Genomic DNA, 24,858 nt, shown 5'->3' with positions numbered 1-24,858 from the left:
CTCATGCTTCTAAGCCTTTTAGTTTGATTTTCAGTTCCATACCCAGATGGATTTTAATTGTGTCAATTCAAGAAGCTCTCTTCTGTGACTAAAAGCCAATGTTGATTCTTGTTTTATCTCTTGTTCTGTCACTTTTTCTTCTTTTCACTGCAATGTCATCTTGGGTTTTCTTTTGCCTCATTTCGACTAACGGGTGCAGGTCGGGACAGGACATTTAGGGTACGGATATGGTTTGCAAACTGTAATCTCGCTGTGTTGTCACACCCAGCTGTAACCTACTTGATAGGTGCGGTTTGGCATTTTGGCAGTGCTTCGTAATGCTGTTTTAAACAGAGATTTAATCAACAAAAAGAAAACATGTTTCTTTAAACAAGGCTTTCCGGCTTTGTTTGTGTGCCAGGTCACACTTTTTTTTCTCAACCAATTAATGGATTGCCTTGTGTCAAGGTCCACCCTTTCGGGTCGGGTCTGTTAGATTGGTACCCCAGCGAAAGGATCCCAACAAAGTAGAATGGGTTGGGTTGGATATTAAGATACCCTTCACAGTCTTTGCATCTGTAAACACAAAAAAATGTATCCTGACCCACCCAGACCCCCACATGTTGGTGGAAATGGGGCTTTTGATGAATCAGCCATGGTGCATGTTCGAAATGGCCAGTGTGTTAGTAGTTGCTGGCATGTGATGCGGTGCCTATAAAGCAAAATGCAGCGATCACGTGAAGATCTGGGCTGAAAAACAAAACTGTATACAACAGTTTCTAAGCCCTCTGATGCTGCAGGGCATAATGAAACCTGTGTGCGTGTGCCATCAAAAAAAGTCAGAAGCAGAGATGCCGCTTGCCAGTATGCACCATAAAAATGATTCGGCTCTCAGCCAGAAGGACTGAGCAACTATGCAGTTGGCAGTGTAGAGACTTTGCAATGACAGTGGTTGGCTGTAGCAGGACTCCCTAAATGGGCCCCACCTCTTTTGCTTGCAGCAAGTGACAGTGGTCGGCTGTAGCAGGACTCCCTAAATGGGCCCCACCTCTTTTGCTTGCAGCAAGTGACAGTGCTTTTTGTAATTGAATAGGTGAAAGCAGGTTTATCAAAATGAAGAGAAATTATCTGCCTGCCTGTGAGAAAAGAAAGATGAAAAACAGAAGGAACAAATCATATATGAAGGCAGTGGTAAGTAGTGAAGATCAATGCCACTTGATAGAGAGTTACAAAACTCTTTAAACTCACCGACTTAGCCCTTAAAAATTCCAGACAGCTCAGTGCTGTCAGTCAGTTTGAATGGGTTCTGGTGGGAGGCAGTTTTTTCCTACTAAACAAAACATTTTTATATCCATACTATCTTGTAAAAAACGTAATTTAATAAAGTCATTTATTTAAAATCAACTGAATTTGCTACAGACTGTTATTACTGTATTGGTGCTATGGGTCCACACAGTGTCTGTTATAAACAGATATGGACAGTAACCAGGTGATAATAAAGCTGCTGTTTTTAATTACCCATTCACATATTTTGTCTTTTAAGACATAATGGTTAAATAATTAAAATTTTAAATAATAAATACTTCTCTAACTATGAATCCTATGAATCATTTTAAGGGCATTTACTGTCATGATTTGGTTATCCATTAGTAACATGGCCTATTCTTGTGTGACATCCTGATGCAGTTGTTTATATGCTGAAATAACATTGTTTAAAGGCAAAATAAGTAGCATTGACACCTAGCGTTTCAAATCAGAACTGCAGTCGAAAGAGAAAAACACAGAGTGTTCAAAATTCTTTCTTTAGTTATCATATTAAATCTATATTCTATCTATAGCACCTCTGGTCAGAGGCACAGACTTTAAAGGTTGTTAATGTGTGTAAAATTGCTTTAAGCTGGTTCATGGTAAAGTACAATTGACCTGAAATACTCCTTTTAATAGATCCCTTTCACAACAAACCAGGAGCATGTGAGAAAAATCCAACAATATGAGTCTAGTAAGAGCACTGTGTAAGTGTGAGGAAAAGAGCTCAACCTCAAGTGCACTTAATTTCATTTAAAAAAGGGAGCCAAATTTTAAATTAAATAACTCCAAATTTGCATGCAAGCAGCAATGTGCAAGCTGATTTGAGAGAAAGCAGTACATTTTGTGGGGGTTGAAATGAGGAAGTCTGCTCTCAAAAGAACCACAAAAAAACCAAAAAAAGCAAACAAAAAAAAAAACCCATAAACTCCTCCCTCTATTAAATACACGAATTTAGCTCCATAATCACATGAGCGCAGCATGTCTATTCTACTTTCAAACAAGAGTGCAGCAAGAAATAAGAAGGTGGCACTTTTACACACTGGATTTACATTTGATTTATTTGTTTTTGCAGGATTACAATAACAGAATTTCATGGAGGTTAGGTGATACTAAAGAAAAGTGCAGACCCCAACGTTTTAAGTCCCAGTGGCCGCCTAAAAAGAGTACCCTAACCCTAACAATTACAATTCCTTATTAATAATAATGGCTCCCGTAATTTTGCAACCAAAAATAACATCAGTGACGCTTACAGTTTAAGAGTTCTTGTCAAATGGAATTTATCCTGCCAGTCTTTTTCATCACAAGACGAAATGTTTGGACCCCACCCCATCTCGTGCTGCAACAAGGGCAGGCGGTTCAGTTTGAAAGCATCATCTGCAGCACAGAGGAGGTGGCGTTTATCTTTCACGATCAAGGTTTGCATAACAGCGGGAAAATTGTCGTTATACGGAAAGACAACAGAAAATAAAATGTTCACTAATGAGGAGAACGATGCGGGTGGGATATAATGCGCTCTTCGCCAGGTCTGTTTAATCTGTACGAGCTCATTTTGTGTTGATTTTCCGAGCCATAGAGAATGGATGTTTTCGCGGAAAACCAGCAGGAATCGGGGGATGTTTCTGTGATCGTTGTCGAGAACGAAGCTGAGAGCATGCAAGAGGAGAAGTCAGGTGCACCCGTCCAGGCTTACCTGGACACATGCCCCGTATGCCATCTTAACTTTCACACACGAGAGCCGAAACTTCTGCCATGTCTGCATTCTTTTTGCAAAAAGTGTTTGCCCTCACCATCAAGAAATTTGGCCACGACAGAGCCGCCAAATCAGGAGGGTGACAGCGCAAACAAACCACGTGAGTCACTGTTTACAAACATAAATGATATATACTTACTATTTCTTGTTATTATCATCACATTGACTAACTAGTCACAAATCAAAGTCTTCTTCATTTTGACTGACATCTGTTTTTCTGTTGATTTCAGTAAATGTGCTCTGCTGTCCGGTGTGCAGGCAGGAGTGTATGGCAGTAGATGTAATGGATAATGTCTTTGTGAAGGACTCAGCTGAGGCTCCCAGCAGCACAGTGGAAAAGACAGTTCAGGTTGGTGGCTAGGGCCATGCGGGGGCAGTCTTGCTTCTAGTTTCCAAGGAGATAGCTGCAAGATGTGAAAGAAATTTTGCCCTGAGGGGTTAGGATGTAAATAATTCTGAACAGTATCAGCATCTGTCAGTTGACAGTTTCATCTCATATGTATCAGTTTGACCAAATATGCCTGAGCTTCTGGTTCATGTTTTCTTGACCTATAGCGCTGCATGACCTGTGACGACAACACTGAAGCTGCCGGGTTTTGTGTTGACTGTGTTGAGTACCTGTGTGCCACATGTGTGGATGCCCACCAAAGAGTCAAATTCACCAAAGACCACATGATAAAACAGAGGACCAACGACTCTCAAGGTTGTTTTTTGCCATCACATTTTTTTAAAATATGGAATATCTTCTTATTCTACTTTCATATTCTTCATAGTCTGCTGCCTATTGTGCAAAACGACTGAGTAATAAAACCGAAATCATAAGATTTTTTTGCTTTCTAGATGTCCATGGTGTGTCCACTAAGAAGCCAATGTTCTGTGAAATCCACAAACAGGAGCCAGTGAAACTTTTCTGTGAGACCTGTGACTTACTTACCTGCCGTGACTGCCAGCTCATCAAACACAAAGACCACAGGTACTTTCAAATTGTACACCACAGTGTAGTTAAATGTTTTCTACACCTCCGTGTAATTTACTGCTTTGTTTGAAATATCTAAAGGAGACAGGATGTTATTCAGTTTGACTTGAGTCACGATTTATACAGAAAATTTATGCAGGGATTAACTTAATGTATTATTGATGAAAAAGTATTATTTTGTGTTGTAAATCTATATGTAACTTGAGCAAAGAACTGCTCCTTATTACTATATAAGTCAAGGTGGGAAAGAGGTTAATTAAAGAAAAAGCATGGAATTTATTTGTTTTTTAACTTGTGTTTAATTTTTTTTTCTTTCTTAGCTACCAGTTCCTTGACGATGCTTACAAAAACCACAAGCAGCACATGGAAACTATGACCCAACAGCTGCATGAGAAAAAGAAACATATTGAAGAGGTGTCAAATTCCATAAATACTGGGTATGTATCTCACCATTTCAGAAATATGCAGAATTTGAATTTACGTCACTTCTATATACGTTCAAGTCAAAAGTAATTGTAGAATAAATATGTTTGATAAATATGCCCTGTTTGATAGTTAAAAAGCTTGTGCAACATTCAGTTTTGGTTGTTTTTGTATGTTTTTCAGACTTCTTCTGGTTGACAAGAACCGCACAACTGTTCACAATGAAATAAAGACGGCTATCAGCAGTTTGATTATTGAGATAAATAAGAAGGGCAAGATGCTAGTTAATCAGCTTGAGGTATGACAAAAGCTAAAAAGCAGAGCTACATTTTAGTTGAACCTGTGCTGTATTGTAGTGTTGTTTCCAGTTGAGTGTCTGTGCAGAGGCTTCATTGTTCACCTCATGTTTTCTAGGCTGTAACAAAGGACCATGAGAGAGTCTTGCGAAAACAGCAGGAAGACATTGGCTATCTATCCAGACACTTGGATCATGTCATCAGCTTCACCAAATGGGCCACAGCCAGGAATGGGGGCATGGCCCTTTTATATTGTAAACGTCTGGTGAGGCCAGTCTGATAATTTATCTACTCACCAGTATCTCATCGCAGTCTCTTTTTCCTATTCGGAAACTCTAAACTGGTCTGTCTTTAACATGATGTATCAGGAGCATATGCCTTTAATAATTCACTAGTTTTAGTGAAAATTATTAATAATGTCCCATCTGTTGCAGATTCTGTTTCAGATTGAAAACCTCCTGCAGGCAAAATGTAGCGTCATATTTGTACCACGAAGCACTGTGCACTTCCAGAGTCAAGCTTCGTACTGGGCTTCAAATGTTGATCTGGGTAAGACTTCGGTATTTCTGACTTCATCATCTTCATGTATACCAATATAGTGTATTTATAATCACTTCTTGTTATGTTCATGTTGTCTCTCAGGCTCCTTAGTGGTAGAGAGTGTACCAGGCCACCAGTTTGTTGGTTGTCAGGGTATCCCTCACCAGTCCACTCGCCTTGGACATGGCCCCTCAAGATCAACCCACAGTTTTTCCCTGGGAGCCTCCCATAGCACTCTGGCTCAGCTACAGATGCAGGTAGACAAGCTGAACCCACAGGCCGACTGGCAGCCCCAGCTGCTGCCTCCATCTTGGACATGGTACCAGTGCGTCCGACTACAGCCAACGGTGCCAGGGCTGCTGCGAGGAGTCTCTACCTCTCACAGCACGCCTCCCCAGCCTGGACGTGGGTCTATGTTGCCTCCATCCAGCCATGTAAGCACAACTAGCAGTTTACGGAATCCTGGATTTTCTCCCCAGATTAACATGTGTTTTCATTTGTGCATGTGTGTTTGTGTCTGTTTGAAAAGTCCTCCTAACAAGCACTGACAGCAGATGGCATTGTCCTAAATAGAGCTGACAGCCTTCACATCCAGGGCAATTTGTGTCTTTCCCTGTCATGACGGATTTTAGTCTTGGATGAGCTCATGACTCTAAATCATAAAGTAAATTAGTTAAATCTGTGTGCGGCTTCAGCCAGCGTATAACAGAGGACTGAAAATTCACTTTGTAAGGTGTGATAATATCTTGTCAATTAACATGTTTAGTCTAGTTCTCTGTCTGTTTTGGTTCTCACACAAGAAAGGGATCACTCACAGGAAAATACTGGTGTGTGGAGTCCAAACATAAGTTGCAACATACCGATGTAAAACTAGATGTTACAGCTGCAAGAGCTCAGTAGATGAATAGACCACTTCTTAGCAGGTTTTTATTGCAAACCTTGTTAACATATGGGTAACTATGAGTCTTTCTTAAAGCATAACAGCTATTTTTATTTTTTATTTTACAGAAACACATTTGCTGAACATACAAATTTACACTGTGACACTGCAGCAACAATATACATGGACACAAAGAAAAGAGACTGTTAGATGTTATTGTCTGCAAACATCTAACAGCTCACTTTAAGTCCTGCTGTCGGGGGCTAACATCTGAGGTCCAGTCAAAAACAATAAATTGGCCTAAAAATCTGAGAATGTTGTGTTCATCAGAGACTGTGTTCCAACAGTCTGGACATTACAGTGTTATGTCGTCCCTAAAGTCCCTTTAAGCCCTTTAAGACTTTTCCCCTGAAATGTAGTAGTAGTTTCTTGACTGGTTCTGTATACACTGTAGCCCCCAGTAACACTATATACTATTTTAGATGAAGTAATGATGCAGCACCGACTTGGCTCTGACTGGTGGAAAACCAGGTTCTTTGGAAGCACCAGCTAAGCACTGGCTTTAGCACCAGCACCGGACTGGCACTGGTTCGTCTGTAGTGGAAAATGAGCCTATACTAACAAAATATTTAATCAGCTTTCTTTAGCATTTGTACCTGCATCTGAGAAAAACATTTGAACAGTTATAGCTAAGCTAGAGCTACAGCTAAGCTACTGTTAGAGCTAAGCTAGAGCTACAGCTAAGCTACTGTTAGAGCTAAGCTAGAGCTACAGCTAAGCTATGGTTACAGCTAAGCTAGAACTACAGCTAGGTTACACTCACAGCTAAGCTACTGTTACAGCTAAGCTAGAGCTACAGCTAAGCTATGGTTACAGCTAAGCTAGAACTACAGCTAGGCTACACTCACAGCTAAGCCGCTGTTACAGCTAAGCTAGAGCTACAGCTAAGCTATGGTTACAGCTAAGCTAGAACTACAGCTAGGCTACACTCACAGCTAAGCTACTGTTACAGCTAAGCTAAAGCTACAGCTAAGCTATGGTTACAGCTAAGCTAGAACTACAGCTAGGCTACACTCACAGCTAAGCCGCTGTTACAGCTAAGCTAGCGCTACTGGTAAGCTACACTTACAACTAAGTTACAGTTACAGCTAAGTTAATTTTATTTATAAAAGTTCATTTTATTAATAAAAATAGATTTGATTTGAATTGAATTTTCACTTGAAACAGTCTTTAAGATTAATGATAATAAAAAACCAGACTCGGGCGTCTGGGCAGAACAAACCAGAACGTGCATATTAAGCATGTCTTAGCTGCGCATTTTAGGTTGAATAATTTTCAAAGTCAGCAATGTTGAAATTAAAAGGTCACATTTTCATCTCTGGATCCAAATATAATATGAACAAATAGATCATATTAGAGAGACTTAAGTATGTCCTCATCCTTTCTATGTTTCATTGTTCCTTGTAGATTCTTCTGAGGGGGACAGGAAGCATCCCCAGCTGCCAAACTAAATCTTTGGATGTATTTTCCTCTATATCTGTGGACATGCATGAAACACCACTCTCCATCAGTGGTGGTGTTAGTTTACCTCAGTCAGAGCAGACAGTAAGCAACTCTGTTATCATACCTCAAGACTTTGTACCTAAAGACAGTCATCACTGCATAATATGTGCTATTCAGTAAATTATATGCTGTATTTAGACTAGGCCCGCATATGTGAACAAGATAAGAAATTCAGCTGAGCCAGTCCACATGGGGAAACCAAACTATCCTATTTGCCTTCAATCTCCTCTGCCAATCAGAAATGGTATGTTTTTGACTAATTTTGTTACACTTCTGTATATTTTTTTGCAAAATATTGAATTTATGTATTTCTGTGTTCTTTATAAAATAATGCACAAACTGAATAAATTTTTTTTCAAGTGCAAGGACAACAGACTTCACCAGGGTATGCTGTTGTATCCCAGGAAGAAAAACCAGGGTAGGGGAACAAAGTTGAGCATATAGCCATACACACACCACATAAAAGATTTTCCCTTCTTCTTCAGTAAAATTTGCTGTAATTGGCCTTTGTTTTGTTCTCCAGCACTGCCTCTTGGAAGCCTCCAAAAACACATAATCCGAGTGAAATGGAAGGCTCTGCTGTCAAGAAGAGACGAAGGTCATCTCCAGGGCCTGTCATTGTCATTAAAGAAGAGATAGATGATGACAGTAGCTATGTAAGGAGACAGTAAATTATCATTTCAGTCCAATGAGCATTCCATAAATACAATTAATATCAAAATAATTCAGAGATGCCTAATTTTGATTTATATTACATCTTTTGACTTAAATTTCTTCTGCCTGTGTATGACCTGGCTATCTGCTGAAAAACTGAGACACTGATTATATTAGATCTCAGTTATCAGTGATTTTTGTAAGAAAATGTCTCACAGCCTGCAGAAAAATTGAGTGTTGGGCAGTGATCCAACAGGGCATTGGAAAACTAACAGCCAGTGTAGTCAAGACGTTGTTAAAAGAGGACAACATCAGTAGTTTGGTGAAGACAAGCCAAAATTCAGACCTTGTATCTTTTCAGTCGTGTTGGGTGAACCAGTTTGTGCCAAGTCTAATAGCAATTCCACTGTCACTTCCTTGGCTTTTTTGAGGCTTTTTTGGTTATTAATTTAGCTAGGTAAGGCAAAGCACTGGCAAATTTATTTGTATAGCACATTTCATTTCATGTACAAGAGAATTCCAAGTGCTTCGCATAAAACAAAAGCATTACAAGTGGTGCAAATAAAGCATTAAAAAGTAGTAAAAAGCAGCAACAAATCACATAAATTACAATACAATTGTAATAAAAGCATCAGTTAAATAATTTTTTTTTAAAAGCAAGATGAGTTAAAAGTTACTGTGCAGATTTAATGCATAGGGGCATGAGAAAATAAATGTTTTTAACCTGGATTTAAAAATGTCTACATTTGGTGAAAGTTTAATGTCTACTGGCAGTTTTTTCAACTTGTTTGTAGCATAACAGCTAAATGCTGCTTCTCCATGTCTGGACTTCTGGTCTGGACTAGTTGACCAGAGTCTTTGGATCTAAGAGCTCTGCTAGGTTTATATTCTCTGAACCTATCACAGATGTATTCTGGGCCTAAACCGTTCTGGGATTTGTAAATGATCAGAGGGGTTTTAAAATCTATTCTGTGACTAACTGGAAGCCAGTGTAAAGATTTCAAAACTGGTGTGATGTGTTCAGATCTCTTAGTCCTGGTTAAAACTCAAGCGGCAGAGTTCTGGATGAGCTGCAGATGTTTAATGTTGTTTTTAGGAAGTCCTGTTAAAAGACCATTACAGTAATCCAGTCTACTGGAGATGAATGCCTGGATTAGTTTTTCCTGGTCTTTCTGGGAGACTAAACTTTTCATTCTGTTGATGCTTCTGAGTTGGTAAAAAGCTGTCTTTGTGATATTTTGATGTGGCTGCTGAAAGTCAGATCTGAATCTATCAACACTCCAAGGTTACAAACTTGGTCGGTTATTTTAAGAGTCTCCAGGTTTTTACCAATGCCGACCCTCTTCTCTTTGCTACCAAAGAGAAGGCTCTCAGTTATGTGTTGATTTAATTGCTAAAAATTCTTTCTCATCCAGGTTATTATTATTTGCTCCAGACAAGTCTATTGGGCTGCAGTCGTCTGGTGACAAAGACAAACCAGATGACACGTGTGTCATCTGCATAGCTGTGATAATTAATGTTAAAGGTCTGTAATATTTGACTCAAATGGAGCATACAAATTGAACAGAAGAGGTCCAAAGACTGACCCCTGGGGGACACCTCAAGTCATGACCCCAGATTCATAGCTGCCGATTGTAACAAAATAACTCCGGCCTTCTAAATAGGACATGAACCAATTAAGTACCTCTCCAGAAAGTTCAACCCAGTTTTCCAACCTGTGCAACTGGCTTTTGTGATCTACAGTGTCAAATGCAGCACTGAGATCCAGCAGAGTGTTGAGAATTAGCAGGAGTGATCATATTCTCCTGGTTACATCCAGAATCAAACTGAAAATTCTTCTCTCCTCATAAAACTAAGCTCTATCAGGTATACCTGATAGAATAAATATGGCTATTAAGCACCTGTGGATTTAAAAGAGCAGAAGGACGTTAATGTTATACGCTGTCAACATCAAAAACCTGGAGATCTTTGTGGATGATGGATGAAAATATACATGAAGACATGAAGGCGCAAGAAAATTAATTATGATTATGATCTCAATATGTCATCGTACTATTTACCAGTCTACCAACCAATCCAATGTCTCTGTATAACACAGAGTCATCACAGTGATTTGGTAAATTCTTTTCTATTAGTTACAGCATTCATAGATCTTTTACTCTGCTCTTGGATTTCAGGCATATGCCAGTCAAAGAGCTAGCCTCCCTGACAGCACAGACGACCAACCAATCAGTTCTCAAAGTGAAGGGAACAAGGTCTCGAGTCCTTTTCAAAGCACAGATGACAAACCTCACAGGCCTTCTCGGTTGGACCAGTGTAAAACCAGAGCTCTGGATCGTATCCCTCTAGACCTAAAACAGCAGCCCGTTGATCAAACACAAGCTGGGTTGGAAGAAGCTTCATGTGCTGTGTGTCAGACTGGTGGAGAGTTGTTGTGCTGCCACAAGTGCTCGAAAGTTTTTCATCTTACGTGCCATGTTCCAACGCTCCTCAAATCTCCCAGGCAAGCTCTGTCAAGATTTATTTATTGCTGGTCTCAGATGAAAATGCCAGCACTCATGATTTGTTTTTGTGTTTTTCATGTTTATACCATGATAAATTACTTGTGGTGCACTGTGGAAAGACATTGAAGCTGTTTCTAAGTTATTTGCACATTTTGCATGTGTGATATACAGTTTGTTTTTGCTTACTGTCTATCTTCTTGTTGTGTCTTTTCAGTGGGAAATGGTTTTGCTCATTTTGCCGTGACCTGCTAATGTCTGAGATGGAGTACTACAAACCTGAAACCCAGACAGAAAAGAAGGAGACAGATTTTGAAGGAGGGTTAACCCTGATGGAAAGACGAGTTGGTACCCTTTTTTATGATATGGAAGCCTTAACAGAACCACAGAAATTGTAAAAAGAAGAATGTTTATTTTTATTTACATTACTACAAAGTCATTTTACACTTTTCCAATTAGCTTGTGAAACACTAATGTCACTTTATGTAATTGAATTGCAAAAGCTGGGGCGATTACTGAAAGGCAACAGAAAGTCTAATTTGTTTGTTTGTTTAATTTGTTCTTTAAATCCAAAGAAATGATTTTTAGTGTTTTATCTGTCCAGGTCTAGAATGTGTTTCCAGCAACACACTCAGAAACAAAAAGTTGGGAGAAGCAAAGTAAAAGAGAAAAGTTCAGACTTTCATTCTGCACGGCTCAGAGCAGCTTTGCTTCATAGACACAGTGTGTGTGTGCCTGACTCATCTGCCTGCAGTACAGATCTGTTTCCTTCTTTAAAATGAATCACAAGATGAAGAATTAGATAACACGTAGACTATACACTGAAGCTGGTCAATGAAAACACCTCTCACTCTCTGTTGTGGCCATGAAGGGAAAAGCATGATGGTTACTGTGTTTTGTTGTTGTAGTTTGTGACTTAAAAGTGTATTTTAAAGTGTTTTTTGAAATTTCATTGTGTTGTCTTTATTTGTTGTGATATGTCATATCTGATTTGAGTTCTGTTTTTTTATACTTTGGACATTTCATTGAATTAAATCCAAAGACATTTAGACTGAAACAACATTTAAATGTCAGAAGGCATCCAACAGAAGGAAAGTCTAGCTGTGCTGAACGTGCTGTGTAAAACCTCTTGTTTTGTTGTATTTGCTGAAAAATATTTTGTAAAATAGCACAAATTTGGTAATTTTGATAAAGTTATTTATTTGTTTGTAGCCGTTTTTGGCAATATAGTTCTGTTAAGAGGCGTGTCATGTTTTCTGTTTTGTTGGGTTGCTAAAATAGTTTCTGTGTGTGTTGTTGTTATGTTTTCCACTTAAGGGTCAGTTAACACTACACTGGACACTCAGTCAATAATCCAGGTCACTGGCTTGCTTTACACTTACTTCGCCCATATTTTTTAAATCAGAATTTGAACACTAAAATAACAATAATAAAAAAAATAAAACAATTAGGACAGCCAGCTTTTCTAAGCAGGAAGCATGCTCTCCAGGGTAAAAAAAAAAAAAGGTTCTCCTACTGCAAAAAACAAAACAAAAAAAAAAAGTAATGGCTGAAATGAACCCTTCTGGACGTCTACAACTAGACACTTCAAACACATTGCAGCCACCTTTTAATGAAGATGTGATATGTAAAAAGATTTTGTGGAAGGTCTTCCATAAATATGATAGTAATTTATTAAAAGTTCAGGAGACAGTCACAGATTTCTGCACTATAATGTGCTTTTGCTGTTTTCTTCAGAAAATCAGCGGAACTTAAATGCGTGATTTTACTTTATCAGATTGGAAAAGTATTTAATGTCAGTTACTTAATGACAGACATTAAGTCAGATTTATTTTCTCTTCTACCACTGCAGAAGTGTGAGAGGCTGCTGCTGCACTTGTTTTGCAGTGAGCTGAGTTCAGACTTTCAAGAACCCGTATCCCCATTGGTGAGTTTGGAAGCATGACTGGCTAAAGTTGAAAGGTTCATGGGATTACTGTCAGATGGAGTTACTATAATTGTAACTTTAATTGTATGTAATATGCAGTATTTATCAGTAAAGACATGAATCAGGAACTTCAATAAGTTATTGTAAATATACAATTAACTCTTTTTGCACAAAGAACATATTTGGAATTCCAGCTTCATTGTCTGATTTTGACTTAGAATTATTTCAATTGTATTATAAATCCTCACACATGGTTAAAATATATACCCACTTATTTCTGACATGACATTATTGTTTTATTATCTATGTATGTGTTAATGACCTGCTGACTTTAAAGGGACCAATGAATCTTTCCTTTGTGAAACAACGTCTGGAGGCTGAGCAGAGACGGTGCTATCAAAGCCCTGCAGAGTTTGTCTCAGACATCAGGCTCATCTTTGGTAAATGTGCCGACTCCACTAAGGTACTGCAGACAAAATTGTTTACAAAAAGTTTCATCAGGATAGTTCAGCTCTTAAAAGTTGCTAATAAATCTCTGTGCTCTTTCCCTTCATCTTCTTTCCATCCCAGGCCGACATTGAAACTTCCACAACATGGTGGAAACTTAGAGAACTTTTTGAAGAGCACCTGAAGCTCATCTTCCCTGACCAGTCTTTTCCAGAAATCAAACTGGAGGCTCTAACTGTTGCTAATTATGACTCTCAGCTCTCTCCTCTTGACAGTATGTCCCAACTTGTGAAGCACCAACGCACGTGTTCACATCCACAGGAGAAGAGGGTGTTGCACAACAGTTCAAACCTTCCAAACATTTAGGTGGCTAATGCTCCCGCCAGCACCATATGAACTAAAGAAAATAGAAGTTAAAGCATTTATAATAAGTGGCTACATTGAAATCACCAAAAATGTAATTGAATGATTAAACTGTGTTGCAGCTGAAAGAGCAATAAAACTAGACACCGTGTTATTTTTTCTGGACTAAATGGCATGAAATCAGTTCATGGAGTTTCTAGATTTACACATTAAAGTTATTCATTCAACAGTACGTGTAAAATTATTATCACTTTCTTCACGAGACAGCTGGAGAAATTCACTTTCTTCTTCAAATTGGTTCTACATTTGTTTAGAGCAGCCCTCAATCTGGCCATGTTAGCAACTCTGCAGACTGACACAGATGTGGCAAGACAAGCTTGTTGAGCTTCAAAGGAACTGAACTACAACTCCCCCAACACACGCACACACACAACAAGATTAACACCGCTTGAATGTGACCTCGCAGCCACTGCAATTTCCTCCTTCTATTAGCTGGAGGTCACTTCATGCTGCTGTTTCTTGTTAAGAATAAAACTTTATTGAGAGGGGGAGGAAAAGTAGGCTGTTTCTGGTAGGTGGAAGGCATGAGAGGTTGTCCTCACATGTTAATAGTGTGAGAGATGGTTAGGCAGGCCTCAAGCCTGGCAAGCTCACCACAACAGATAAATGGTGAAAATTATAAGTGGAGTCCCGCAAAAAAAAATAAAAGCTTCTCAGCAATTATAAGACACATTTGATTGCTGCAGTCAAGGCTTTTCTATTGATAGCTGAGAAGGGTATAAATAATTTTAGACATGCCACGTTTCTTCAAATGTAAATAAAAATTATGAGAATTGTTTTGTATATTGTCTTATTACCTTTTGGGAGATGGCTGTCATTTCCAATAAGGAAAAAAAAAATGAACCTATCTATATGAAAACATAACTGTTGTCACTGGCGAATGAACATTTTACTGTTTTTGGGTGGTGATTCCCATCATGTCAAATAAACATTCAGCCTGTACCAGTTTAGCCACCTGACATCTTACAGCCACAGATTGTGAAACAGCTTTGTTTTACACATGTGAAGAAATGTTCTTGTTAAATTTCTTTTGGCGAGACTGGAATGAACAGACCTTTTCTTTCTTGCGAAAGTTTAATTTGTGATCTTTAGTGTGGCAATGTGAGTACAGGCTTAGTAAAAAAAATAGAAGAAGTCTTGAGTGTTACCACAGATACAATGAAAACAAATAAAAAGGGGCAGATATGATGTTTACTGATGCCTTACCATCTCAATAAGGTTCAACTTCTTTTAGTTAATTTTCAAACCACCAATAAAAAACGGACTCTGTTTTTTAAAGAAAATTCAACCCTACACCTAAAGAGTCAGCTGATTGATTAAATAACATAAGATTTATGTTTGCATCCTGTGCAATCACAGTATCAATGGTACTATATTACAAAATTATATATGCAACATATGAAGCACATATAATCAATTAAAAAGTGGTCTTGTAAGGCTGTCAACAGAGTATATCATTAACAGAAAGCACAGACTGAATTGAAGAGTGAGTGAGGCACCGTGCAGTTATCCATTTATAACTGTCATATACTTGTGGGCTTTCCTATGTGCCTGTGGTACCATCATATCAAATCCTTAGTGATGTATCTTGACACTGGCTAGACTGGTGGTTGAGACATATGGCTTTGATTAGAGGATCATTTAACCTCTCTCTACCATAATGCCCAGAGTCAGTAGACTGATTGAATTTGCAGAGAGCCCAAGTAGGTACAAAATGTTTATAATGCAGTCTAGCAATTATTTCTTCACTCCTTGCCAGGTCTGGCAGACGTGTGTGTGGCTTGTTTATATCCAGACCCTTCTCACAGTGCATGATCACTTTGGCTGACTGCATCATGGCACTGTTACAGAATCTTTCATAGACTAAATAGAGTAAAATGGGCTTAAATCAAATGACCGGAGGGACCTGTTATACTGCTGTGCACATACAGGGAGGATTGCTAGGGAACAGTGATGAGCTGCAAGAAAAAAAAAAAGGCTTAAACTTTGATTTCCTATTCTTTATATAACCTTAACTTTATCAGGTTTCAAGGCTTACATTCTGGACATAGCCACAATAAATTTTTTTAAATTCCCCCAAATCAGCTCCAGATGTTGAGTAATCACTACAATTATTAGTCACAGAGAGAAAAACAGCACTGCCATTGATGGGGAGACAATTTCCATGTGTGTGCACATACTTCGGGGCACGGTGGCTTTAAGATGCAAGAATAAAATGTTTAAATTGAATAAACTGAATAACAATTAACATATAAAACTTCCGCTCTTATACTTTCCAAAACACAAACAAATCTTTACATCACTGTCAATATGACCCAGAAAATCATCTGGTAGTCCAAAATTAAATATTATTTTGATTAAAAATAGTTTTTGGAGTCTGTTTGAAGTAAAAAAAAAAAAAAAGAAAACAAAACAAAAACCACAAGTACTGATATGAAACAAGTTGGTGTCTGTGGCCCTAGCCCGCCCCTCACGGTGCCATAATTAGACGCTCCAGTCACGCTGCAACTGCGACTCCCTTCTCCATCACATCCACTTCTTTCCCGCAGACTCAGACCTTCCTTTTAAAGGAGCGCTGCGTTTCCTCACGTATCCCCGAGACAAGCATAACCGAGGAGTAAAAAATCGCATACAGGCACTCCTTTCTTTTTTTTTCGCTCCGTCCAGCTGGTAGTTGAATTTCCTCTCATTCAATGGCTCTGTGCGTAGTGCTGCTCTGCGCCCTGTTCGGAGTTCTCCTTGGTCAAGGTAAGTCACCTTTGTGTGAGAAGTTGTACACGTGACGACTTTTAATTAAGACAAGCAAGTCCAAGCAAAAGAGGGGACACGGATGAATATTGCTTGACCACTTCTTACATTTGAATTTGTTAAGATATTTACGGTTAGAATCAAACAGATGACAGAGTGAGACTCGAGGAAGTGATGGTTTGCTTGAGGAGAACTAGTTGGGGCATGTGAATAAAGCAGATTTCTAAGCTGGGTGCTTCAAAGTGTTGGAGCTCTGTATGGAAATTAAGTAGAGTTAAATACATCTTGTATCTCATGACCTGAATGCAAATATCTAACAGTCACTCCTTTAGATTCATTGTGATTTTTTTATTCATTCATTGATTTTCTGTGCCCTACAGCTTACACTGAGTGATGATATAATATATTTTAATGCACCTATTAACTCTATTGATTAAATTCAGATACACATTTATGTAACAGATAAAGCTTGCTGTCAAACTCTAAAGTGTTCCCCCACCTTTGTTTATGCCTGGATCACTTTGATCTATGAGGTGGTAAAAGGAGATGTCACACCTCATGAAGGGTGTTAAAATGCAGTTTCAAAGAAACTGTGGTTTCAGTAAGAGACCTCACTACCTGTGCTGTCTCTGCTTTCTCAGCTCAGCAAGTCAAAGGTCACCTGTCCTGGTATGTTGTGATGTTATGTCAGAAAGAAAGACCAATGTCTCTCCAAGATAGGGATATTCTACACAGACAGGCACGATTTGTACTTGAAGACCCACAGCAGGGCCACCAAGTTGTAGGATGGTGCACGTGGTTTTCTTACCACATGTGGGGCACTCTTTTCTAGCCTGCCTTCTGAATAGGAGCTTGTGTCACAAAATTTCAGTTTCCAGCAGTGGTCTGAAAAGGTGAGTGAATAAATAACATTTAGGTCTACAAAACTAGCCATTTATCTTACCAAGAATGACAAAAACTTCCAAATAAAAGTCACGAGTACAAGCAAAGAGATGCTGTCTTCTGCTGTGATGTCTGGCCCAGGCCGACTACTCTGTGTGGGCGGAGCTCCATCAGTGGGGTCATTAGGCTTTATTTACATGAAGCATGTAGACCCAGGCGAGCCATGTGCTGCTCTGATAAAACATTACAGTCCTCACAACCAGCACCTTCACCCAAAATGGTATTGAGCCATCTCCAGTCAGATGATGATTCACAGAGACTGGGAACCAGGGCAGCCAGTATCTGAGCCAGAGAGCAGCTGTGCCTGGTTTGTTTCCTCTGATAAAACACAAAAGCAAACAACAGTTTGCTTGGTAGTCTCAGTTAGATATGCAGAGTAGCAGCCAGCTTCTACTGCAGTTTTTAATCATATGTATAAAATGTGATAAAAGTTAAAGAGAAGGAAGGCTAAAAAGATGGAAAAAACTTACACTAATGTGAATATATCTTTAGATACTTGCCTAAGGTGTTGTCCACCAAAGAAGGATAAATTAGAGGGAATATAAACTTTTGCAAATGCAACCGAGCAAAGATTAAGGTGATGTGACTCACCTGCTGTTTCTGTTCTAAGCCAGGAAACAAGAATCATACCTGACTGACTGGCGTCTTTCCAGATATGATACTAATACCTCAGAAAGTCTAGAAGGCCTCTCCCCATTTTCCTGTTTTGGATGTCCACCACAGTTGCTGCTTTTTTTCCTTCTTGAGGTTTGTTTCTAATCAGGGCCACTACTTCTTCTACTGACTTACAACCACTAGCAAGGTAGCATGTGCTGCTATCAGCTTCAACCAATCAATGGAAACTAGAGCTGCACAATAAAATAGTCTTATTTGACTAAGACAAATGTATTTATATTAATGAAGGCTGCATTCCACCTAGAAGTGGTATACAACCCTCATTAATACACCTGAGATTCACACTATATATTAAAGTACTATATTTGTATACATTTATATAATAATTCAGCAATGACAATGCATACTGAATGTTTTCTCAATGTACTTCAGCCCATTATTTATTTATTTATTCATTTATTCATTCATTCATTTATGCTGCTTTTTAAAAAAAATGGGTTCCAGATGAGAAAGGAGGATTATTAATTACGTTGTAGAATCTGGAGTGGTACATCTTAGATACTAAAGTTTCATTACAAAATGTGTGTTTTGGCAGTAATCTATTTTTGTTTTGTTTAACATAAAGCTTTTAAACCTTGCTATATTTGACTTTTGGTCATTAACTCTTTAAAACTGTGCAAGTTTATATCTATATTGCCACTAATTTGTTGGCCAAATGGTTTTGTGATGAGTACAGTGGAGCGTGCTGCTGGCATTCTACCAATACTCAAAGCCAGAGAAACTTAAAGCGGGCTGTCCTGGTAGGCCTATGTGAAATCCTAATAAAATGCCATCTCATTTTATTGTTTTTTTGGCCAGAGGATGCCAGACTTCCAGTGAGTCAGCTAATGTGCCCAGTAATAAATCATCTATCCATACTTGAGACACGTAGCAACCGTAGTCAGTGGTGTAATTGGAGGCTTCTTTTTTTCTATAACCTAATTTGAAACAATACGTGCCTTTAAGTGTCTCTGATTAAGTGTCAGTTGATGTTGTGTCTTGCCCGTTGGTAATTATGGGACGCAGACATGTTTTTATGGAAACCTCTGGAAGACAAAGTGTCTCTAATCACAAGACTTATGCAGTGTTACTACAATGTTTATCAGTGCAGACAGTATTGCTGCTGTGACTGTTTTGATTTAATGGTTATTATAAAATTCCTCCAGCCCCTCTGGGAGAAAAGAAGCAACTCTGTGAGGACTGCTATTCCAGACACTTGTCCTCCCAATGTAATCTGACTTATCTAAACTTGCTCACTCCCCCCAGACCTCTTACAGCAGATGCTGTGTCTCAAACAAAAGATTTGCTCAGAGGATTTCACAATCATTGTTCCCCAAAACTGAGCATTTTCTCAGCATCTACAACCAGTATGTGTTCTCTTACCCTGGATCAACAAAATGTATATCACAGTGACTTTGTTTTCCCCTCTTTTTTTTTCCCAAGAGACTTTTATAACAGTTTGGCACCCTGATCTCGATTTGAGACGCAGGCAAAACAGAAAACAAAAAGCTATTTCACATACTGCAGATCCTACAAACCACGGACAAGTGAATGTACTTGATGTGAATGCAACCACTGATTGTTTACAGAGTTGAGACATTCCACACTCTCTAATCCACATGAACAAACAGCCAGATCACCACAGAACTGGTTATGTTCCAGTTTAAAAAAAAAGAAAAAGAAAAAGAAAGAAAAAAAGGCTTCTTTTGTATCTGCAACAACATATTCATAATCCATGATTTTTGGTGGGAAATTCCCTCAGGGTTGTAAAAGATTTAGAAAATCTCTCATCTCCAAAAAAAAAAAAAAAAAGGAAAAATAGAAAAAAAAAAAATATGCTGGAATCCAGTACGTTGACTGGCTACTGTCTGGGTTAGACAAAGTCAATAATTAAAACCCAATTAAAAGAAAAAAGTGATTCCTTATGTTTAAAAGCTGCAGATTAAAACTAACAATTAACATTTCAATTGGCAAAATATCTCCAGGCAAGTGTGTGAAACACCAGACAGGTGTGTTTAGTACAGACTCAGTGTGAGGTCCTCTTGTGGACATTTTTAAAGAAAGTCCTTCTGGCTCTATACTTTCCCATTTTTAGACATGAAACAGAAAAAAAAACATACCTTGTGTTGTTTTTTTGTTTTTGTGTGTGTGTGTATGTTCACAGGAGAAGATAACGCTTCCATAGACTGTTGCAAAGATGGCCAGAAGCATGGAAATGATAACAAAGACTGTGCATCCATTCCTCTAATTTCTGGATCAACCACATGCAGGTAAGAAGGTGTAAGTGTTCTCTCAGTGAAGAGCTAAAGGGTTTAAAAGGGGCTGCTTTAAAGGCTCACTTGGGGATTTTCCAGATTTGGTAGTCATTAAAAAAATATTTTTGTCACAGTCTTCTACTATTGGCTTTACAGAAGCTGCTGCAGTATTGGTCCCCAGGGGTTGCATGCACCATGCATGACGGGGAAATGTCTGTAGGTTCTTATTATGAGATTACTTTACCTTACACCCATAATTCTCTGGACACATTATTCAATTCATGCGAGAGCAGGAAACACTAATAGTGATGTGATAATAACAGGTCTGTTTGTAACCCTAGTAGGTGTTCTGCCACAGGTTCAGGGCCCCTAAGCCAGAGAGCTTGGCTTTCGTGAACACTGATGGCAAACACATTTGCCATAGCCACCACCAGTAATCCCAAATTTGTCTAAATTATAGTGTGAGGAGAAAAGAGGGAAAAGGCAGGGATTTGTTGGGGGAGCAGAGTATTTTTGGGGGTGGAAAAGGACATATGTGGAGGGGGGATTGTTTAGGACGAGGCACTGTTACCAAACCCAGGAAATACCTTGGAGGTGAAACGTGACATAGCGGGAGGTTGGAGCGAGGCAAAAACAGGAAATCTGAACGATTGCTTCAGACACCAAAAGTATGGAAGAAAAGGGGGAAGATTCGAGAAAGAAAAAAAGAAGCATGAGTGTATCCTTAAAAGGTTCTGCAGAGGGGGCGTCTGCCTTGACGTGAATTGGAGTTCTGCTGTGGTTTATGTGGAAAAAGATTTCTGGTAAGAGTTGACAAAGAGGTTTGTTGGAAAGGAGAAAGGAGAGGTGCGGGGGTGGCATTTTATGCATTCTGCCTTATAAAACTACTGTTAGAGATGGATACAGACTAGGTAGAGAGACTCACTTCTCAACGTCTAGACAAAAACTGTAAAATCTGATCTGAACTGAAGCATTGAACAATTTATATTTTGGTTGGAGGGTTTAGTCTTGGTTTTTCTTTAACAGTCCAGACCATTAAAATATTCTGCTGTATTTTAGGCTTGGTGCAGTACTTCATGTATCAACAAGCAGCTTTATTTTTGCAGAATTATGACATGTCATCACTGATATGTTAAAAAGTACCTGAATAAGTCTTCTTACTAATACTTGCTGACTACAAGCAAACTGCATTTCCTGGCAGCTGTGGCTGACTGTTCTCCACTCTTACAGAACATAACATGCTTGTTATGATAAAGGAGTGGTTGAGTGATATCATTCTTACTGTCATTTAAAGAATAAGCCACAATCCTACTCTGAGAGGACATGACAGTGATAAATGTTTAGCTTGGTAATGGAATATTAGTTAAACTTGTTTCTTAAGTGACAGAATAAAAAACCTGTAGCATGTAAGTATAAGGCCAGTGATGGCGCAAACTTCCATTGTTATCCTGTAAACTCATTCAAGGTTTATTCAACCTACTTATCCACACAATTTTGATATGACATGAGCTCCCCAACAGCCTTACCTCGGGCTGATATTAATGGGCTACACTTGAAGGCAGAGGGGCTTTGCCTCAGGGTGTTTATGGACAGAGCTGAGAGCAAAAGCATTGACTAGATTTTGTGTTTATTTTGTCTTGCTTACAGGATAGTGCAGGAACAGTGCTGCACAGCAGTGCTGGAAGATAATATGTGCACCACTGGTATCAACACAGCAAAAGACCGAGGAGACTGCGATTCTTTGTTCACCAGCACCTGTGAGACCAAGACTACAAAGGTGGGTTCATACTGCTACATGTACATGGGTGGGCAGTGCACCACTCGACTGATCAACCAGTTTAGATCAGAGTGATTGATGAGGGCGATGGTCTACATCTTTTATGTGTTTTTGGCTATATGCTGTGTGCAAGATGAGGCATGCCACTTCTTGGAGGATTGGAGCTTGTTGCTGTCAGATAGATTATAAATTCAATGCTGGCTCTCAAATCCTTCACAGGCTCTCAGCCAACCACTTTTCAGCCGCTCAACATTTTCATTTCCTCTCAGCCAAAACCCCTGTGCCCGTTTTGTTTCCACAACATTTTACTTTTCAACACATCATGAAGATGAATGCTTATTAAATGGGGGAATGCAAGTTGGTGCACTCTCATTTCAGGATAAATGTCAGCTGGAAAACTTGTCTTTACTTGAACTACTGTAAAGCGATTGTTCATATTTCAGTGCGCCTCAGGTAAAGTGAAAAGAATTGGAGGTCATATGGATGAAAAAGAGAGTTTTACTCATTTAAATGAGATAAAATGATACTGAAGTGAGGATTGTGTGTGCAAAATTTCACTATTACAGAAAACCTTCTTGATGACATTATAGACCAAGTATTTTAAATCAGTTCCCTTCTTAAACTCTTTATGATGTACGAGAAACTACCCAGATGATGATAGTCTTCTGAAACATCAGGACAAAACAACCTGATCTCACAGGATACCAGACATGACCAACTCTCTTGAAAGTGTCAATATGTAGGATTTTAGGAAGAGCTATTAGCAGAGATAGGATGTAATATATAATATAATTTTATTTCCATTTTTTAAATTTTTTAAATTAAATTAAATTTGGTGGCGTGGTGGTTAGCACCGCAGCCTCACAGCAAGAAGGTCGGAAGTGGCCTTTCTGTGTTGAGTTTGCATGTTCTCCCTGTGTATGCGTGGGTTCTCTCCGGGTTCTCTGGCTTTCTCCCACCGTCCAACGACATGCATGTTAGGTAAATTGGTTATTCTAAATTCTCCCTAGGAGTGAGTGTGTGTGTGTGAATGGTTGTTTGTCCATATCTGTGTTGGCCCTGCGACAGACTGGTGTACCCTGCCTTTCACCTGCTAAAATGCAGGGATAGGTTCCAGCTTACCCAAAAATACTCAGGGGAAATTGGGGTGTTTCTTTACAACACACTGAAAATAGTAAGTGAGGCTTCTTGAATACCATCTGTATCTGAACATATGTAAATTAAAAAGGAAACAAACAGCAAACAGCAAAAAGAAGAAGCAGTTCTCACCAGAACACACACTTAGCTACTCAGCTCGCTCAGAAGCAGCAAATGGTGCAGAATATTCGCTGCTATGTTAGCAAGTCACTTCGCCTGCTAATGTTCCACACTTAATCACTTTGCCTGATTTTAGTTCAGTAGTGGGGAATGGTGTGCATTAAAACTTTAGCATTTGTCACTGAAAACAGCCTTTGCCAATGAATAATTAACTCAAATCAATATAATTATTTGTGTTTAAGGGAACGACCAAATGCTGAGGAAACAGGTGTTATCACCTTTGATTATGCTGTGGCTTAGTTTTAGAAAACACACCATCTTCTTTGCAGCATCGTAGTAGAATGTGGCAAGAGAAAAGTTGTACTTGTGTCTTCGTTAGTCATAAATGTAAATTGTTTGTTGCACTTTACTTCTGCAAATGCAGCTAGTTGTCAATTAGCTGAAAGTATCTGACATAAAATGTCTCCATACGTACAATACCAGTCAAAAGTCTGGACACATTTTCCCACTAGTTTTAATGGGAAAGTGTCTAATTCACTTTAGTCAAACAGTGTTCCTCTTAGTAGACTCTGACAAATCCAACTTCGCAGGACACTTCCCTTAGTAACTTCCCTGTTACCAATGAAACCATGGCTACCTAACATGTTTTGGAAGACTGTTGTTGGTGCCCAGTAGTCCGAAGTTGGAAAAACTCATTTGGGCATCATTCTTTAATCAGTGCTTTCAAAATGTTAAGTTTGTTTTTTCTTTACAAGCAGCAAACTTCCTCACTACCTTGTTTTATTTACAAACTGTATATTCTTGCTAATACTGAAGTCTGTTACAAGATAAAGTGGAAGGCAGGCTGATAAGAAAGATATTTATGATGAACAAAAGATGGTTTCTTAGTCAGAAAATGTGTTTATTGTGTAAAAAAAAAATCTGTTTTTCTCAAACGAAAGGACAGTTAGTGTATTATTTTTCTTCATATAAAGACATGTGTTTAGCATTAGCAAACACTGCACATTATAGCATTTGTAGTGTGTGTAGCCTTAGCTAATTTGTGATGCTTGTGTCCCAAAGACATTTGGATCATGATTTACTGACTACTTATGGCCCATGGATGTTTATGATAATAAAAAATTAATATGGCAGTTGTAAGTTGACCCATGTGGGGTCACTCTGGATAAATAGATTTGTTTCATGTGATTTTTATATATTGTAAAAGGAAATTAGGTCAGTTTTGTTTTCTTTTAAACAGGCAACTGCAAGTAAACGGTGTGTGAGCGTCCCTTCAGTGAACTTTATTAAGCATTCTGGATAGCTTTGCTTTGTATTTGTGGGCTCATTTCCGAGGATATGAACAATGTGAGGTTTACACTTCCCCTGAAGCTCTGAAAAGGTTTTCAAGTACATAGTTAGCCTAAACATAAACAATCCCACAGAGCAGCAGATACCCATAGCTGTTACACAACTATTAGTGCTGCACTCTGGCATGTTTTCAGTTTTACAGTCTTTGCAATCTCTTCAAAAATACACCACACAATGTCAGATTTCAGGTACAAGCCATCATTGTACT

At 38.8% G+C, this 24,858-nt stretch overlaps 2 protein-coding genes across 3 annotated transcripts in view; both read left to right on the top strand.

Moving 5' to 3' along the window:
- The first annotated feature begins 2,618 nt into the window (after positions 1–2,618).
- On the top strand, positions 2,619–14,315 carry LOC121648209 (E3 ubiquitin-protein ligase TRIM33-like). Its single transcript, XM_041998211.1, has 18 exons — positions 2,619–3,137; positions 3,268–3,386; positions 3,593–3,740; positions 3,878–4,010; positions 4,334–4,450; positions 4,620–4,734; positions 4,851–4,997; positions 5,167–5,281; positions 5,375–5,706; positions 7,620–7,757; positions 7,854–7,959; positions 8,076–8,133; positions 8,239–8,371; positions 10,547–10,872; positions 11,088–11,214; positions 12,723–12,797; positions 13,135–13,260; positions 13,368–14,315. Exons 1-18 carry the CDS (start codon positions 2,864–2,866, stop codon positions 13,608–13,610), a joined length of 2,832 nt encoding a protein of 943 aa, XP_041854145.1. The 5' UTR covers positions 2,619–2,863; the 3' UTR covers positions 13,611–14,315.
- A 1,847-nt stretch (positions 14,316–16,162) lies between these two features.
- The window catches only part of fbln1 (fibulin 1), a 28,622-nt gene continuing 19,926 nt past the window's right edge, over positions 16,163–24,858 (top strand). Inside the window, exons 1-3 of one of the 2 annotated variants that reach the window (XM_041997038.1) lie at positions 16,163–16,415; positions 20,176–20,281; positions 21,914–22,043. In XM_041997038.1, the coding sequence (XP_041852972.1) occupies positions 16,361–16,415; positions 20,176–20,281; positions 21,914–22,043 (291 nt within the window). In that variant the 5' untranslated portion in view covers positions 16,163–16,360. The remainder of the gene's footprint in view (positions 16,416–20,175; positions 20,282–21,913; positions 22,044–24,858) is intronic. The other variant, XM_041997037.1, reaches the window with a different exon arrangement.

Source organism: Melanotaenia boesemani, chromosome 10 (genome assembly GCF_017639745.1).
Source record: "Melanotaenia boesemani isolate fMelBoe1 chromosome 10, fMelBoe1.pri, whole genome shotgun sequence".
NCBI classification, from domain to species: domain Eukaryota; kingdom Metazoa; phylum Chordata; class Actinopteri; order Atheriniformes; family Melanotaeniidae; genus Melanotaenia; species Melanotaenia boesemani.
This window is presented reverse-complemented; position numbering and strand designations above follow the sequence as displayed.

What these genes read in the sequence shown, in the direction of transcription:
- LOC121648209 (XM_041998211.1), top strand. Translation starts at nt 2,864, where the DNA reads ATGGATGTTTTCGCGGAAAACCAGCAGGAATCGGGGGATGTTTCTGTG. An exon ending in TGACAGCGCAAACAAACCAC is followed by an intron (nt 3,138 to 3,267) that starts GTGAGTCACTGT and finishes TGTTGATTTCAG; the next exon opens with TAAATGTGCTCTGCTGTCCG. An exon ending in TACCTCAGTCAGAGCAGACA is followed by an intron (nt 7,758 to 7,853) that starts GTAAGCAACTCT and finishes TGCTGTATTTAG; the next exon opens with ACTAGGCCCGCATATGTGAA.